The sequence below is a fragment of the Mauremys reevesii genome, linkage group 4 (assembly GCF_016161935.1).
Source record: "Mauremys reevesii isolate NIE-2019 linkage group 4, ASM1616193v1, whole genome shotgun sequence".
NCBI lineage: Eukaryota > Metazoa > Chordata > Testudines > Geoemydidae > Mauremys > Mauremys reevesii.
Window position 1 is genome coordinate 151336213 of NC_052626.1, and position 16493 is coordinate 151352705.

A 16493-nucleotide genomic window follows, 5' to 3' on the forward strand; every position below is an offset into this window, starting at 1 on the left:
CAGGGGCGCACCCCCCTGCGGTTAGTGGCGGCCAGGACAGGGCACAGGAGAAGGCGGCCTGCCCGCGTGGTGCTGAGGATGGGTTTGGGTCGGGGGCGCCTGTGCCTGCGGGAAGCCAGAACAGACCCAAAGGCTGGGGGCTCCTCTAACCGGCGCCTCAGGGAAGACGCAGCGTGCCGGGGCTTCGCCCATCAGCGCCGGTAGCCACCTCCCCAAGGCAGTAGCCAGGTCGATCGGAGACTCGGCCCCTCGACCTAGCACTGCCTACGCTGGGGGTGAGGGTGGCATAACGGCGTCTCTCAAGGGTGTCGGTTTTCACACCCCTGAGGGCTGCAGTAAATTCCTAGCGTAGCGTCAGAGCCAGCTGGGGGGAGCGGCCGGCAGCGCGGCGTCTGCCCCTGGGAGAAACAGGCGGAGAGGCCTTTGGGAGGGGTGCAGGGCTTGGTGCTCTGAGCAAACCCCCCCCCAGCGTCCTGCGATTTGCGTCTCTCTGTGTCCCGCGACCCAGGACTTTGGCCAGTCTGTAAATAAACAAAACTGTGTCAGAGAAATCCCCGAGGGCCACCGCGTTCTGCTCCCAGCGGGAACAAGCGGCTGGATTCTGGGCTCAGCTCAGGTCAAAGGGTTACACTCCTGTGCTGCTAGCGGCTCTGGGGACCAGGGGGCTGCGGAGACCCCCCAGCCCCATGGAATCTGTCCCCCCAGAGTCACCCTCTCTTCCTGGGGGCTGGCAGGGCCCCCCAGCCAAGCCCCTTGTCTTTTTCCCTGGCTCACAGAGACCAACCGTGAGTTCATTGCTGTTTACACGGTGCCAGGGATGAAATGCAGCTGCCCCCCCACCCCCATATCGATCTGTGTGTGCACTGACCCCACCCCCCCAGTGTGCCCTGTACGTGCCTTCCCGGCGTGTGAGCTCTGCGGTGCGACGCACGCTCCCAGCAGCACCTGCGCCCCAGGGACGGGGGGGGGGACATGGGGGGGCACCAGTGTGGGGCATCCTGTCTCGGGCTGAAGGGGAAGTTTCCTGCGGCACCAGCCCCCACCCCCCATGACACCCCCTCCCAGGGACCACAATGTCCGTGGTCAGGAGGTAAACTTTTATTGCAGTGCTGGGGGGGTGGGGGGGGCTGTCCACAGCCGGGGGGCGGGGCCTAGATCTGCGTCCGGAAGTGCAGGCCGGTCCCCTCCATGCGGCGCTGGTAATGGGCGTCGAATGCCTCGCTCTGCGCCACGGTGAAATGGCTTTTCCAGTCGCCCACCTGGCCTGGGGAGGAGAGGGGGGTATTAGCGGGGAGACACCCCCAGCAGCAACAGCCGCCCCGTCCCCAGGCAGGGGACCCCAGCGCCAGGGAGCCCCCAGCCGTACCAGCCGGGAAGAACGCCAGGGGGCCCCCGCCCAGCAGAACTTACCCAGAATCCCTGGGCAGAGCCGCCAGGCCACGACCCCCCCCCGTGACATTATGGGGAGCGAAGGCCCGTGAGCATGACCCCCTGCAAAAGACTCTGGGTAATGAGGCCTGGCCTCAGAGCAAGCAGCCATTACCCACCGGACCCTGCCAAGTCGCCAGGGCCTGTACCCACGGGCTACAGACCAGGGTACCGGGAACTTTCCAGCCCGAGCCGGGGGGCAGGGGGGGTTCCCCCCAATCCCCGGGTCCCCTCCCCCGCTCACCCTTGCGCATGAAGGGGCTGACGCTCTGGTCGAAGATGGCGCGGGGGAGGCTGCTATAGTTGGCCATGGGGTTCTCCTTCATGACCCGGAAGGACGTTTGCCGGACGATTTTTTCCAGCACCTGCGGGGGCAGCTCCACCTCCAAGAAGTCCATGACCCTGCGGATCTCCCGGGCCGGGTCCTGGTGGGGGAGAAGGATGCTGACCCAGCGGCCTCCCGATGGCAACTGGCCGAGGGCCCAGGGGTGCCTAAGGGTTACAGGGGTCCCTTGGGTCTGGGAGGGACGTGGAGGGAGGACTGTCGTGAACGCCTGTGTTGCACTGGCCATGGCCTATGGCACTAGGTGACGAGTTAGGATGGACACTGAACACCGTCACCTCCCTGGTTACCCTGGTTCCAGATAATCTATTACTATGCGGAGCAGCGCTGGGCCCAGAACAGACCCCGGGGGACCCCCCCACTCATCCCTCCCCACTGTGAAAACTCGGTCTATTAACCGGTTACTGATCCCTGAGAGGAGCTTCCCTCCTACCCCATCACAGCTCACTTGGCACAAGAGCCTTTGGTGAGGGGCCTCGTGAAAGACTTTCTGAGCGTGGCTCCGCTGCAGTAATGCCTGCGGCTGCTGACGGGCTCACAGGGCTCGGGCTGCGGCTAGAAAGCTGCAGCGGAGACGTTCGGTGCTCGGGCTGGAGCCCGGATCCTGGGACCTCGTGGGGGGGAATGTTCCAGAGCGTGATCTGGAGCCCAAGCCCCATGAGCCTGAGTCAGCGAGACGAGCCGCCCAGGGGTATTTTATTGCAGTGCAGAACTACCCGGCCAGTCCAGGTCCTAGATCCACTCGATCCCCCTTCTCCACATGTTTCTTGACCCCCTCAAAGAATTCTAGTAGATTGGTGAGGCGTGATTTTCCTTTACTGAAGCCATGTTGACTCTTCCACAGTAGATCATGTGCTGCTGTGTGTCTGATCAATTCGCTGTGTCCACGTGCTGAGCGAAGCGCGGGGAGCCGGAGCGGGGTTTGACAAGCCGGTGGGTTCTGACTCTGGGCTCTGTAAGCGCTGGGAGTGTGCAGGGGATCGGGGCTGGTAAGTCCAGAGAGGTGCTCTAAGGGGTCTGTGCCGGCCTCTCGCTAACCGGGACAGAGTGAGGCCGGCGGAGGCTGGGACGGCAGAGGCTGGTGGTTTCAGGGAACCAACCCACGGCGGGGCCAGACACGACTCCGTCATGCTGAGGGCAGGCGGCAGCGAGGTGACTCAGTCCCCTGGGCAGCGTCACTGCCCCTCGCCCCCCGTCCCCTCCCTCCACACTCACCTCTTTCATGTCCTCATAGAAGACGTAGAGGATGCGGTGATTGGCCCGTTCGGCCCAGTATCGACAGACGTGGTCGTACCACGAGCCCCAGGCCACTGTGGGGAGAGAGGACAAGCTGACATGACCATCATCCCTTGGGGCAGAGGTCACAGGATGTGACGTTTGATGTGGTCACCGTATGGACTCCTGCCAGAATGCCTTGCTGGCCTCCCCCAGCAGGTAAGGACCGGTCCGTATACCCTGACGGGGGGAACCTCAGGTCTGGCACCAAGGGAGCTTCATCACACCCACAATCCCTTAGGCCCCCCACAGCCTAGGAAGGGGTGGAGAGGGAGGTGGAGCTGCCATGGGGCCTCTGAACCCTCTGGCCCACTACTAACATTTCCCATCCATGAACTTCTGCAGATAGAGCTCCCAGGGCCCCGGCTCGGGCTGTGTCTTGTTCATCTGGTCAAAGAAGTAATAAGAGACCACGTTATCCTTGGCATTTCGGGCCACGTAGATCACCTGGGGAAGAGAGAACAACGTGACTGTGGGTCAGGAGTGAGGGGCACCAGCAGGGCTCTGAGGGGTTTCCCAGGGCTGGGACGGCCGGGGGCTGCGGGTCGGGAGTGAGGGGCACCGGCAGAGCTGTTGGGGGACAGGGGGGTGTCTCTTGCCTTGCATCTGTTCTCCCAGAAGGACTTGGGAACCAGCTGGAAGGGCAGGTGGGTCTTGATGACTCGGGGGGAAGGAACATTCGCCAGCTGCTGCACGCCTGCGAGAGACGGGACCAGAGGGGGTGTCAGCCCTGGGGAGGAGCTCAGCAAGGCGGTGGTGGGGTTGCAGCCTTGCCCTGCCCCCAGGCAGGCAGCTCGGAGGCACCCACCGGAGGGCACTGGGGGAGGGGAGCAGATCTCCAGGAAGGGGATCCGGATGTGGGTTGGGGCTCGACAGGCTTTTTCCACATCTCCTCGGACCAGGATCAGGTCCACGATCTCCTGCATCCACGTGGTCCCTGCAGAGAGACAGTCACAGACAGAGACACCCCCATCCGCGCTCGCGCCCCGGCGGCCTGGTCCAGAGCCCTGGGCAAGGGGCAGGCGTCGGACATGATGCAACAGCGCCCCCTGCTGGGAGAGCAGTGACCCCCCCGTCCCCACAGCGCCCCCTGCTGGGAGAGCAGTGACCCCCCTCCCACAGCACCCCCTGCAGCGCCTCTCCCCCTCCCCACGGCGCCCCCTGCAGCGCCTCTCCCCACAGTGCCCACTGCTGGGAGAGCAGTGACCCCCTCCCACGGCGCCCCTGCAGCGCCTCCCCTCCCAGCGCCCCTGCAGCGCCCCTCCCACAGCGCCCCTGCTGGGAGAGCAGTGACCCCCCCGTCCCCACAGCGCCCCCTGCAGCGCCCCTCCCACTCCCCACAGCGCCCCCTGCTGGGAGAGCAGTGACCCCCCCTCCCACAGCGCCCCCTGCAGCGCCCCTCCCACTCCCCACAGCGCCCCGTGCTGTGAGTGCAGTGACCCCCCCTCCCCACGGCGCCCCTGCAGCGCCCCTCCCACAGTGCCCACTGCTGGGAGAGCAGTGACCCCCTCCCACGGCGCCCCTGCAGCGCCCCTCCCCTCCCCACGGCACCCCTGCAGCGCCTCTCCCCTCCCCACAGTGCCCCTGCTGGGAGAGCAGTGACCCCCTCCCCACAGTGCCCCTGCAGCGCCTCCTCCCCTCCCACGGCACCCCTGCAGCGCCCTCCTCCCCACAGCGCCCCCTGCAGCGCCCCTCCCCACAGTGCCCTCTGCTGGGAGAGCCGTGACCCCCCCTCCCCCCGCGCCCCCTGCAGCGCCCCTCCCACTCCCCACCGCGCCCCCTGCGGCACCCCTCCCCACAGTGCCCACTGCTGGGAGAGCAGTGACCCCCCTCCCCACGGCACCCCCAGCAGCACCCCACCCCACAGTGCCCCCTGCGCGGAGAGCAGTGACCCCCTCCCACGGCGCCCCCTGCAGTGCCCCTCCCCACAGCGCCCCTGCAGCGCCTCTCCCTCCCCCACGGCGCCCCTGCAGCACCCCTCCCCACAGTGCCCACTGCTGGGAGAGCAGTGACCCCCTCCCCACGGCGCCCCCTGCAGTGCCCCTCCCCACAGCGCCCCTGCAGCGCCTCTCCCCTCCCCACGGCGCCCCTGCAGTGCCTTTCCCACAGCTCCCCTGCTGGGAGAGCAGCGCCCTCCCCTCCCCACAGTGCCCCTGCTGGGAGAGCAGTGCCCTCCTCCCCGCGGCGCCCCTGCAGCGCCTCTCCCCACAGCTCCCCTAATGGGAGCAGCGCCTCCCTCCCCACAGTGCCCCTGCAGCGCCCCTCCCACTCCCCACAGCGCCCCCTGCTGGGAGAGCAGTGACCCCCCCTCCCACAGCGCCCCCTGCAGCGCCTCCCCCTCCCACAGTGCCCCTGCAGTGCCCCTCCCCACCCCACAGTGCCCCTGCTGGGAGAGCAGCGCCCCCTCCTCCCACGGGGCCCTCTGCTGGGAGAGCAGTGCCCTCCCCCTCCCCACAGCGCCCCTGCAGTGCCCCTCCCCACAGCGCCCCCTAATGGGAGATCAGTGCCCCTCCCCCACCCCACACTGCCCCTGCTGGGAGAGCAGTGCCCCACTCCCCACGGCGCCCCTGCAGCGCCCCTCCCCCTCCCCACAGCGCCCCCTGCTGGGCGAGGTCATGGCGGGAGTAGCAGGAGCTCCCCTCACAGCCAGCGCCCCTCCCTAGAGCACCCCCTGCTGGGAGTTTAGGGGTTTGGAGAGGGTCCCATACGAGGAAAGATTAAAGAGGCTAGGACTCTTCAGCTTGGAAAAGAGGAGACATGGGGGGGGGGGGGATATGATAGAGGTATATAAAATCATGAGTGATGTTGAGAAAGTGGATAAGGAAAAGTTATTTACTTATTCACATAATACAAGAACTAGGGGTCACCAAATGAAATTAATAGGCAGCAGGTTTAAAACAAATAAAAGGAAGTTCTTCTTCATGCAGCGCACAGTCAACTTGTGGAACTCCTTGCCTGAGGAGGTTGTGAAGGCTGGACTATAACAATGTTTAAAAGGGGACTGGATAAATTCATGGTGGCTAAGTCCATAAATGGCTATTAGCCAGGATGGGTAAGAATGGTGTCCCTAGCCTCTGTTCGTCAGAGGATGGAGATGGATGGCAGGAGGAAGATCACTTGATCATTTCCTGTTAGGTTCACTCCCTCTGGGACACCTGGCATTGGCCACTGTCGGTAGACAGATACTGGGCTAGATGGACCTTTGGTCTGACCCGGAACGGCCGTTCTTATGGGAGAACAGCGCCTCCCCCCACGGCGCCCCTGCAGCGCCCCCTCTACAGCGCCCCTCCCTCCCCACAGCACCCCTCCCCCCTCTACAGCACCCCTCCCCCTCCCCACAGTGCCCCCTGCTGGGGGAGGCTGGGCTGAAATAAATGGCAGCTCCCCCCACTGCAAGTGCTTCTGCCCCTCTCCCCACGGCGCCCCCTGCTGGGGGAGGCGGGGGCTGGTCTCTTACCCGCCTTGGGGTAGGTGGAGATGAGGAGGTCGTCAGGCCGGGCCTGGAAGTGCTCGATGGGGCCCCACTGCTGGGCGATGGGCTCCATGAGCGGGATCCCGTGCACCAGCTGGAGCGGGAAGCGGTGGAAGACGTCCTGGGATTCTTGCAAGATCTCAGTGTAGTTCTCTGGTGCTGCCATGCCACCTGCTTCAAGTGCGGGGTGGGGAGCCCTGCTTCGGGGTGGGGCCCCCTTGGGATCCTGCAAGGGGGGATTCCTAGCCGGGAGGCAGGCTGGTTTCTGGGGGTCCTAGCTGGGGGGAGCAGGTGCGATTCAGGGGGTGCTGGGGGGACCTAGCTGGGGGGAGCAGGTGGGATTCGGGGGGTGCTGGCTCGGGGCTCCCTGGCCGAAGGCACAGGCTGGATCCCGTCCGAGCTGCTGGCCGTGTCCTGTGCAGCTGAGATTTCTCCCTGCACAAAGATCAGTAAATAACCCTCCCCCCCAGTCCAGCCCCCGCGAAGCCAGGCCCAGCCGGCCACGCAGGATGGGTTGAACTTGTAACCCTCTGCCAGCTGGAGCCGGCAGCAGCCAGGGCCGGGTTCAATATCCAGAGGTTCCTCTGCACCGACGCAGAACCGGCTCCAGCCCCCAGCCAGTGACCTGGGACAATTACACGCCCCACCCTGGCGCCGCTGAGCGGCCAAACTCCCCCCTCGCACGCCCAGAGTCTGATGCAGAAAAGACTGTTAACGAGAGGAGGGAGTCGCCCGGCGTTAGTTAGGGGAAATGCCACAAGCAGGATTCATACACATAACGCTGTGAGCAGGACGCCTGCCCCAGAGTGCGGGGGGCAGAGCTTCCGCCTCGTGTTCCTGAGTCCTACAACCCCCAGTTCCTTTCCTGAGTCCTGGCCCTACCCCCTGGCATATCTATAACACGGGCCATAGAACGGCCCCAAAACAGTTCCTAGAGCAGATCAGGGGAGCATTTCATTTCAGCAAGGGGAACTACACAAAACCGAGGAAGTTAGTTAGACAGAAATGAAAGGGCACGGTGCCAAAAGTGAAATCCCTGCAAGCTGCGTGGAAACATTTTAAAGACACCATAATAGAGGCCCAACTTCAATGTACACCCCAAATTAAAAACACAGTAAGAGAACCAAAGAAGTGCCACCCTGGCTAAACAACAAGGTAGAAGAAGCAGTGAGAGGCGAAAGGCACCTTTAAACAGTGGAAGCTAAATCCTAGTGAGGGAAATAGAAAGGAGCAGGAACTCTGGCAAGCGAATTGTAAAAATACAATTAGGAAGGCCAAAAAACAATTTGAAGAACAGCTAGCCAAAGACTCAGGAAATAATAGCAATTTTTTTTCAAGTACATCCCAAGCAGGAAGCTGCTGAACAGCCAGTGGGGTCACTGGACGATCGAGGTGCTAATGGAGCACTCAAGGACGACAAGGCCATTGCGGAGAAACTAAATGAATTCTTTGCATCGGTCTTCACGGCTGCGGATGTGAGGGAGATTCCCAAACCTGAGCCATTCTTTTTAGGTGACCAATCTGAGGGACTGTCCCAGGTTGAGGTTTCATTAGAGGCCTCTTAGTCACCCAGTCACCAGTTGTTAGGGTTCCCCAGCTCCAGGCCATTGTCTGGGGGGGGGGGGCATCTGGCAGGCGAGGTCACACCTGGTTCTCTGCAACAACAAACTCTCTCCCACCACTTTGTTAAACACGCAGCACACAGGGAAACTGAGGCACACGCTATTGATGTAAAACACTGCAAAAATCCCCAGCTTTGTGACAATTAGGAACGGGATCGATAATAAGACAGAAAATATCATAATGCCTCTCTATCAATAAATCTGTGTCAATCCCGGTATGCCCACATCTTCAATACAGATCTACTGGAACTGAAAAAGGTTCAGAAAAGGGCAACAAGAATGGTTAGGGATATGGAGTGTCTGCCATATGAGGAGAGAGTAATAAGACTGGGACTTTTCAGCTTGGAAAAGAGACGACCAAGGGGGGATATGACTGAGGACTATAAAATCATGCCTGGGGTGGAGAAAGTAGATAAGAAAGTGTTATTTACTCCTTCTCATAACACAAGAACTAGGGGTCCCCCAATGACATTAGTCGGCAGCAGATTTAAAACACAAGGCAGTATTTCTTCACACAACGCACAGCCAGCCTGTGGAACTCCCTGCCAGGGGATGTTGTGAAGGCCAAGGGGTCAAACAAGAACTAGATAAGTTCCTGGAAGATAGGGGTCCATCAGTGGCTATTAGCCAGGATGGGCAGGGATGGAGTCCCTGGCCTCTGTTGCCAGAAGCTGGCAATAGGCAGAGGGGATGGATCATTTGATGATTCCCTGTTCTGTTCATTCCCTCTGGGCACCTGGCACTGGCCACTGTTGTAAGACAAGATACTGGGCTAGATGGATCTTTGGTCTGACCCAGTCTGGCTGCTCTTATGTTCTTATCCTCTATAACAGCCCATCATTTCCTTTTTTGACAGGGTTGTTGGTCTAGTAATTGGGGGCAAGCACTAGCCAGGATGTATCTTGATTTTTGGTGAGGCTTTTGACACAGTCCCAGAGGACAGTCTCATAAGCAAACCAGAGAAATGTGGCGTAGATGAAATTACTATAAGGTGGGTGTGACATTCTCTACCTTGGGGGAGTGTCCTGGAAGCCCCATACTCCTCAGTTGTATATACTGGTGATCTCACCTAGAAAGCAGCCTTGTGCGGTATCTGCTGAGAGTCATTTCTCTATCCATAGATGTGTGTCGTTAGTGCATGTGAAGTTATGAGATTGTGTTGTGTGCCTGGCACTGAAACATGCTGTAAGTTGGGGAATCGCCCGGGTATCAGCTCCCCAGAGGCAACAGCAAGGAAAGTAACCGACGCCGGGTGGGTGTCGAACAACCATCACCAGCCGTTGTGCAGCCAGGGAGCCAGGCTGCAGTGACTCCCCTGCATGAGGCCCCACCGGGGGAATTGCTCCGCCTGCCGGGGACTCAGCAAAGCCCCAGACAGGCCTGGACTCCTGTGTCCCAAGCACATGGACTGAGGGTGTAAAACAGACACAGGGGCCCCACGCTGGGCCTTTCTCCTGCCCCCACCTACGCTGCGAGGAACAAGGGCGCTCTGAAAACTCCAGCTGAGGGGACTGGGCCAGGTTTCCAGGGTGAAATCTGTGTACTAGGAAGTGCAATATCGGGGGGGGGGGGCAGTGTGACGTTATGAGTGTGATATTATCTCACTGAAAGATGACAGGACCAGAAAGAGTTAATTAACTCAGACTGACCTGACCCGTGGGTGAGCTTTAGAAACGGGTTAGGAAGATCTGTAAATGACTGGAGCTGTGAAATGCAAGTCTGCATTGGTAGAGGTAGAAGGGGAGATGTTTGCTCAGGTCTTGTGATGTCAGCAAACAAGTCTTGTCTATTGAAAAAGGAATATTAACATTTATGATGATACTTGAGTGAAATAGTGTTATTGTCTATGTGTCTCTGTGAAGGTTGTGCTAACCTGTATCTGAACTGTTTAATGGGTAAATTACTCTGTGCTAATTGCCAGGATGTTTGGGAGAAGGAGTTGAGCCGATTGTTTTCTCAGGCCGAAAGGCTGCTGGAAATGTATAAGAAGCCTGGGACACGATCCTGCTTCATCTCAGATCTGCTTTGGGTTTCAAGAGGGGGAAACCTTAAGCCACAAGGATTGAGATCCCCAGTCACTGACTGGAGCCACCCTGAATATGGACATTGGACTGTAAGCTCTGGACTATTTTTAAAAGGACTTTTGGTAACTACAAGCTCATCTCTGCTGTGTATCTGAACCTCAAGAATTGAATTCAAGTCTGTCTGTAGATTGATCTTTTAACCAACACTCTCTCTCTTTTCATTTTTAATACATTTTAGCTTAGTTAATAAGAATTGACTGTAGCGTGTATTTTGGATAAGATCTAAGTTATAATTGGACCTGGGTGTGTGGCTGATCCTTTGGGGTTGAAAGAACCTTTTCTTTTATATGATGAGAGAAGATTTCAGTAACCACCATCATATCTGCCGTGTGCGTCTGGCCGGAGGCCTGGGGCTGGGCACTGGACGGGAACTGCGGGGTTTGGATTCGGAGGTAACACAAAGGCTGTTTGGGGCTGGCTGGTAAATCTCAGTGTTGGAAGATCCACCAGCGTCTGGGGTTTCATAGAATCCTAGAATCTCAGGGTTGGAAGGGACCTCAGGAGGTATCTAGTCCAACCCCCTGCTCAAAGCAGGACCAAACCCAACTAAATCATCCCAGCCAGGGCTTTGTCAAGCCTGACCTTAAAAACCTCAAAGGAAGGAGATTCCACCTCCTCCCTAGGGAACCCATTCCAGTGCTTCACCACCCTGCTAGTGAAATAGTGTTTCCTAATATCCAACCTAGACCTCCCCCACTGTAACTTGAGACCATTACTCCTTGTTCTGTCATCTTCTGCCACTGAGAACAGTCTAGATCCATCCTCTTTGGAACCCCCTTTCAGGTAGTTGAAAGCAGCTATCAAATCCCCCCTCATTCTTCTCTTCTGCAGACTAAACAATCTCAGTTCCCTCAGCCTCTCCTCAGAAGTCATGTGCTCCAGCCCCCGATCATTTTCGTTGCCCTCCGCTGGACTCTCTCCAATTTATCCACATCCTTCTTGTAGTGTGGGGCCCAAAACTGGACACAGTCTCCAGATGAGGCCTCACCAGTGCTGAGTAGAGGGGAATGATCACATCCCTCGATCTGCTGGAAATGCCCCTACTTATACAACCCAAAATGCCATTAGCCTTCTTGGCAACAAGGGCACACTGTTGACTCATATTCAGCTTTTCGTCCACTGTAACCCCTAGGTCCTTTTCTGCAGAACTGCTGCCCAGCCAGACGGTCCCTAGTCTGTAGCGGTGCATGGGATTCTTCCGTCCTAGGTGCAGGACTCTGCACTTGTCCTTGTTGAACCTCATCAGGTTTCTTTTGGCCCAATCCTCTAATTTGTCTAGGTCCCTCTGTATCCTATCCCTACCCTCCAGCGTATCTACCACTCCTCCCAGTTTAGTGTCATCTGCAAACTTGCTCAGGGTGCAGTCCACACCATCCTCCAGATCGTTAATGAAGATATTGAATAAAACCGGCCCCAGCACCGACCCTTGGGGCACTCCGCTTGATACCGGCTGCCAACTAGACATGGAACCATTGATCACTACCCCTTGAGCCCGACCATCTAGCCAGTTTTCTATCCACCTTACCGTCCATTCATCCAGCCCATACTTCTTTAACTTGCTGGCAAGAATACTGTGGGAGACTGTATCAAAAGCTTTGCTAAAGTCCAGAAATAGCACATCCACTGCTTTCCCCTCATCCGCAGAGCCAGTTATCTCATCATAGAAGGCACTTAGGTTAGTCAGGCATGACGTGCCCTCGATGAATCCATGCTGACTGTTCCTGATCACTTTCCCCTCCTTTAAGTGGTTCAGATTGATTCCTTGAGGACCTGTTCCATGATTTTTCCAGGGACTGAGGTGAGACTGACTGGCCTGTAGTTCCCCGGATCCTGCTTCTTTCCTTTTTTAAAGATGGGCACTACATTAGCCTTTTTCCAGTCATCCGGGACCTCCCCCAATCGCCATGAGTTTTCAAAGATAATGGCCAATGGCTCTGCAATCTCATCGGCCAACTCCTTTAGCACCCTCGGATGCAGCGCATCCGGCCCCATGGACTTGTGCTCGTCCAGTTTTTCTAAACTTTTTCTAAAGTTTGTCTGCCCCGGTATGTTTGCAGTTCACCCTGATTGAGTGACCCCAGCTGGCTCCCACGGGCAGCACCGTCACAGGCAGTCAGGAGGGGGGGGGGCCGGGGGCAGTCAGGGGTGGGGGTTGCGGGGGGGTCAGGGGACAGGGAGCAGGGGGCTGGATGGGGCAGGGGTCCCAGGGGGGCCGTCAGGGAACAGTGGGGTTTGGATGGGGCAGGAGTCTAGAGGGGGCATCAGGGGGCGAGAAGCGGGGGCATGGATGCGGGGACAGGCCACCCCCCCCTCCCCTAACCGTCGCTCCATACAATTGCCAAAATCTGATGCGGCCCTCAGGCCAAAAGTTTGCCTGTCCCTGGTATAGAGGGTTCCCCCCAGGGACCGGACGGAGCTGAGAGAGAGCACAGGGCTTCAGAGTGCATGACACCAGTAGATCCGCACGGGGATGGGACGGCAAACAGAAGAGTTTGGCTGGGTAGCCGTGCTGTGGTTCAGGTGGCAGGTGGGCACAGGGGACGAGGACAGCAGGGAGGGGTGTTTGGCTGGGTAGCCGTGCTGTGGTTCAGGTGGCAGATGGGCACTGGGGACGGGGACAGCAGGGAGGGGTGTTTGGCTGGGTAGCCGTGCTGTGGTTCAGGTGGCAGATGGGCACAGGGGACAGGGACAGCAGGGAGGGGAGTTTGGCTGGTTAGCCGTGCTGTGGTTCAGGTGGCAGATGGGCACTGGGGACAGGGACAGCAGGGAGGGGAGTTTGGCTGGGTAGCCGTGCTGTGGTTCAGGTGGCAGATGGGCACTGGGGACAGGGACAGCAGGGAGGGGTGTTTGGCTGGTTAGCCGTGCTGTGGTTCAGGTGGCAGACGGGCACTGGGGACGAGGACAGCAGGGAGGGGTGTTTGGCTGGGTAGCCATGCTGTGGTTCAGGTGGCAGATGGGCACTGGGGACGAGGACAGCAGGGAGGGGTGTTTGGCTGGGTAGCCGTGCCGTGGTTCAGGTGGCAGACGGGCACTGGGGATGAGGACAGCAGGGAGGGGTGTTTGGCTGGTTAGCCGTGCTGTGGTTCAGGTGGCAGATGGGCACTGGGGACGGGGACAGCAGGGAGGGGTGTTTGGCTGGGTAGCCGTGCTGTGGTTCAGGTGGCAGATGGGCACTGGGGATGAGGACAGCAGGGAGGGGTATTTGGCTGGTTAGCCGTGCCGTGGTTCAGGTGGCAGATGGGCACTGGGGGACGGGGACAGCAGGGAGGATGTTTGGCTGGGTAGCCGTGCTGTGGTTCAGGTGGCAGATGGGCACTGGGGACAGGGACAGCAGGGAGGGGAGTTTGGCTGGTTAGCCATGCCGTGGTTCAGGTGGCAGATGGGCACTGGGGACGAGGACAGCAGGGAGGGGAGTTTGGCTGGTTAGCCGTGCTGTGGTTCAGGTGGCAGATGGGCACTGGGGATGAGGACAGCAGGGAGGGGTGTTTGGCTGGTTAGCCGTGCTGTGGTTCAGGTGGCAGGTGGGCACTGGGGGACGGGGACAGCAGGGAGGGGTGTTTGGCTGGTTAGCCGTGCCGTGGTTCAGGTGGCAGATGGGCACTGGGGACGGGGACAGCAGGGAGGGGTGTTTGGCTGGTTAGCCGTGCTGTGGTTCAGGTGGCAGATGGGCACTGGGGGACGGGGACAGCAGGGAGGGGTGTTTGGCTGGGTAGCCGTGCTGTGGTTCAGGTGGCAGATGGGCACTGGGGACAGGGACAGCAGGGAGGGGAGTTTGGCTGGTTAGCCATGCCGTGGTTCAGGTGGCAGATGGGCACAGGGGACGAGGACAGCAGGGAGGGGTGTTTGGCTGGGTAGCCGTACCGTGGTTCAGGTGGCAGATGGGCACAGGGGATGAGGACAGCAGGGAGGGGTGTTTGGCTGGTTAGCCGTGCTGTGGTTCAGGTGGCAGATGGGCACAGGGGAGAGGGACAGCAGGGAGGGGTGTTTGGCTGGTTAGCCGTGCTGTGGTTCAGGTGGCAGATGGGCACAGGGGACAGGGACAGCAGGGAGGGGTGTTTGGCTGGGTAGCCGTGCCGTGGTTCAGGTGGCAGACGGGCATGGGGGTCAGGGATGGCAGGGAGGATGTTTGGCTGGGTAGCCGTGCTGTGGTTCAGGTGGCAGATGGGCATGGGGATGAGGACAGCAGGGAGGGGAGTTTGGCTGGTTAGCCATGCCGTGGTTCAGGTGGCAGACGGGCACTGGGGACGGGGACAGCAGGGAGGGGTGTTTGGCTGGTTAGCCGTGCTGTGGTTCAGGTGGCAGATGGGCACTGGGGACGGGGACAGCAGGGAGGGGAGTTTGGCTGCTTAGCCGTGCTGTGGTTCAGGTGGCAGATGGGCACTGGGGACGAGGACAGCAGGGAGGGGTGTTTGGCTGGTTAGCCGTGCTGTGGTTCAGGTGGCAGATGGGCACTGGGGACGAGGACAGCAGGGAGGGGAGTTTGGCTGGTTAGCCGTGCTGTGGTTCAGGTGGCAGATGGGCACTGGGGACGAGGACAGCAGGGAGGGGTGTTTGGCTGGTTAGCCGTGCCGTGGTTCAGGTGGCAGATGGGCACTGGGGACGAGGACAGCAGGGAGGGGTGTTTGGCTGGTTAGCCGTGCCGTGGTTCAGGTGGCAGATGGGCACTGGGGACGGGGACAGCAGGGAGGGGAGTTTGGCTGGTTAGCCGTGCCGTGGTTCAGGTGGCAGATGGGCACTGGGGACGAGGACAGCAGGGAGGGGAGTTTGGCTGGTTAGCCGTGCTGTGGTTCAGGTGGCAGGTGGGCACTGGGACGGGAACAGCAGGGAGGATGTTTGGCTGGGTAGCCGTGCTGTGGTTCAGGTGGCAGATGGGCACTGGGGACGGGGACAGAAGGGAGGGATGTTTGGCTGGGTAGCCGTACCGTGGTTCAGGTGGCAGACGGGCATGGGGGTCAGGGATGGCAGGGAGGATGTTTGGCTGGGTAGCCGTGCTGTGGTTCAGGTGGCAGATGGGCACTGGGGACGAGGACAGCAGGGAGGGGTGTTTGGCTGGTTAGCCGTGCCGTGGTTCAGGTGGCAGATGGGCACTGGGGACGAGGACAGCAGGGAGGGGTGTTTGGCTGGTTAGCCGTGCTGTGGTTCAGGTGGCAGATGGGCACTGGGGACGGGGACAGCAGGGAGGGGTGTTTGGCTGGTTAGCCGTGCTGTGGTTCAGGTGGCAGATGGGCACTGGGGACGGGGACAGCAGGAAGGGGTGTTTGGCTGGGTAGCCGTGCTGTGGTTCAGGTGGCAGATGGGCACTGGGGACGAGGACAGCAGGGAGGGGTGTTTGGCTGGGTAGCCGTGCTGTGGTTCATGTGGCAGATGGGCACTGGGGACAGGGATGGCAGGGAGGATGTTTGGCTGGTTAGCCGTGCCATGGTCCTGTCCCTCTCTGGCAGGCCCTGGGGCTGCCCCAGTCACACTTCCCTGTGGCTGGGCACGCGGTTGCTCTCATGGTAACAGACCCCTTGGGTTCTCCTGGGGCATTGGCCCTGCTGACGGGTTTGTGACCCCACATACCAATAGGAGGCGCCCCCCCTCTTGCCAGCTGCCCCCATTGTTTCTGTCTGACTGCTGTCACTTCCAGCAGCCATGGAACCTTCCCGCCCCCAACGTTCCATCACCCCAGGGGTCATGGAACCTTCCCACCCCCAACGTTCCACCACAAACACCTGTCAGGGATGGTCTAGAGAATACTTAGTCCTGCCACGAGTCCCCTCGAGGTCCCTTCCAGTCCTATGATTCTATGATCATCCCAAGAGCCATGGAACCTTCCCATTCCCAACGTTCTATCACCCCAAGGACCATGGAACCTTCCCACCCCCAACGTTCCATCACCCCAAGGGCCATAGAACCTTCCCGTCCCCAATGTTCCATCACCCCAAGGGCCATGGAACCGTCCTTCAAGGGGGTGCAGGGTAAGGGCCCCTCACAACCTGCCGGGAATTTAACCACCACAGCACAACCCATGGAGTCCAGAGAGACAGTTTATTGTTCTGGTCTGGGCACTGGCCAGCCACTTGTGTGGGGCCAGAGCGAGGGGGGAACCACATTCCAGCCACACTCAGGAGTGCGGGGATGCAGCAAGGCCCTGTGGGGCTGAACCTAAGGGTTTGCATGAAAGCGACAGAGGGGGATACAGAGGCGTCCTGCGTCTGCCTCACGAGGAGGGGGAGGGGCAGCTTTTATTGACACCCGGATCGCGGGGAGCAGGGATGCTGCTGCTA

The 16493-nt window shown here is 59.8% G+C and overlaps 1 protein-coding gene and 1 long non-coding RNA gene across 2 annotated transcripts; one reads left to right on the plus strand and one right to left on the minus strand.

Annotated features, from left to right (window-relative positions):
• Positions 1-1095: 1095 nt before the first annotated feature.
• Positions 1096-6909, minus strand: LOC120405183 (sulfotransferase 1 family member D1-like). The gene is made up of 7 exons (XM_039538569.1): positions 6504-6909; positions 3855-3983; positions 3646-3743; positions 3367-3493; positions 2987-3081; positions 1673-1853; positions 1096-1264 (listed from the first exon to the last, which is right to left on the minus strand). The coding sequence occupies exons 1-7, from the start codon at positions 6682-6684 to the stop codon at positions 1152-1154; spliced, it is 924 nt and encodes a 307-aa protein (XP_039394503.1). The 5' UTR covers positions 6685-6909; the 3' UTR covers positions 1096-1151.
• Positions 2738-10098, plus strand: LOC120405184. The gene is made up of 3 exons (XR_005598417.1): positions 2738-3205; positions 3392-3518; positions 10062-10098. It is a non-coding gene; the product is annotated as an uncharacterized LOC120405184 (long non-coding RNA).
• Positions 10099-16493: the final 6395 nt, after the last annotated feature.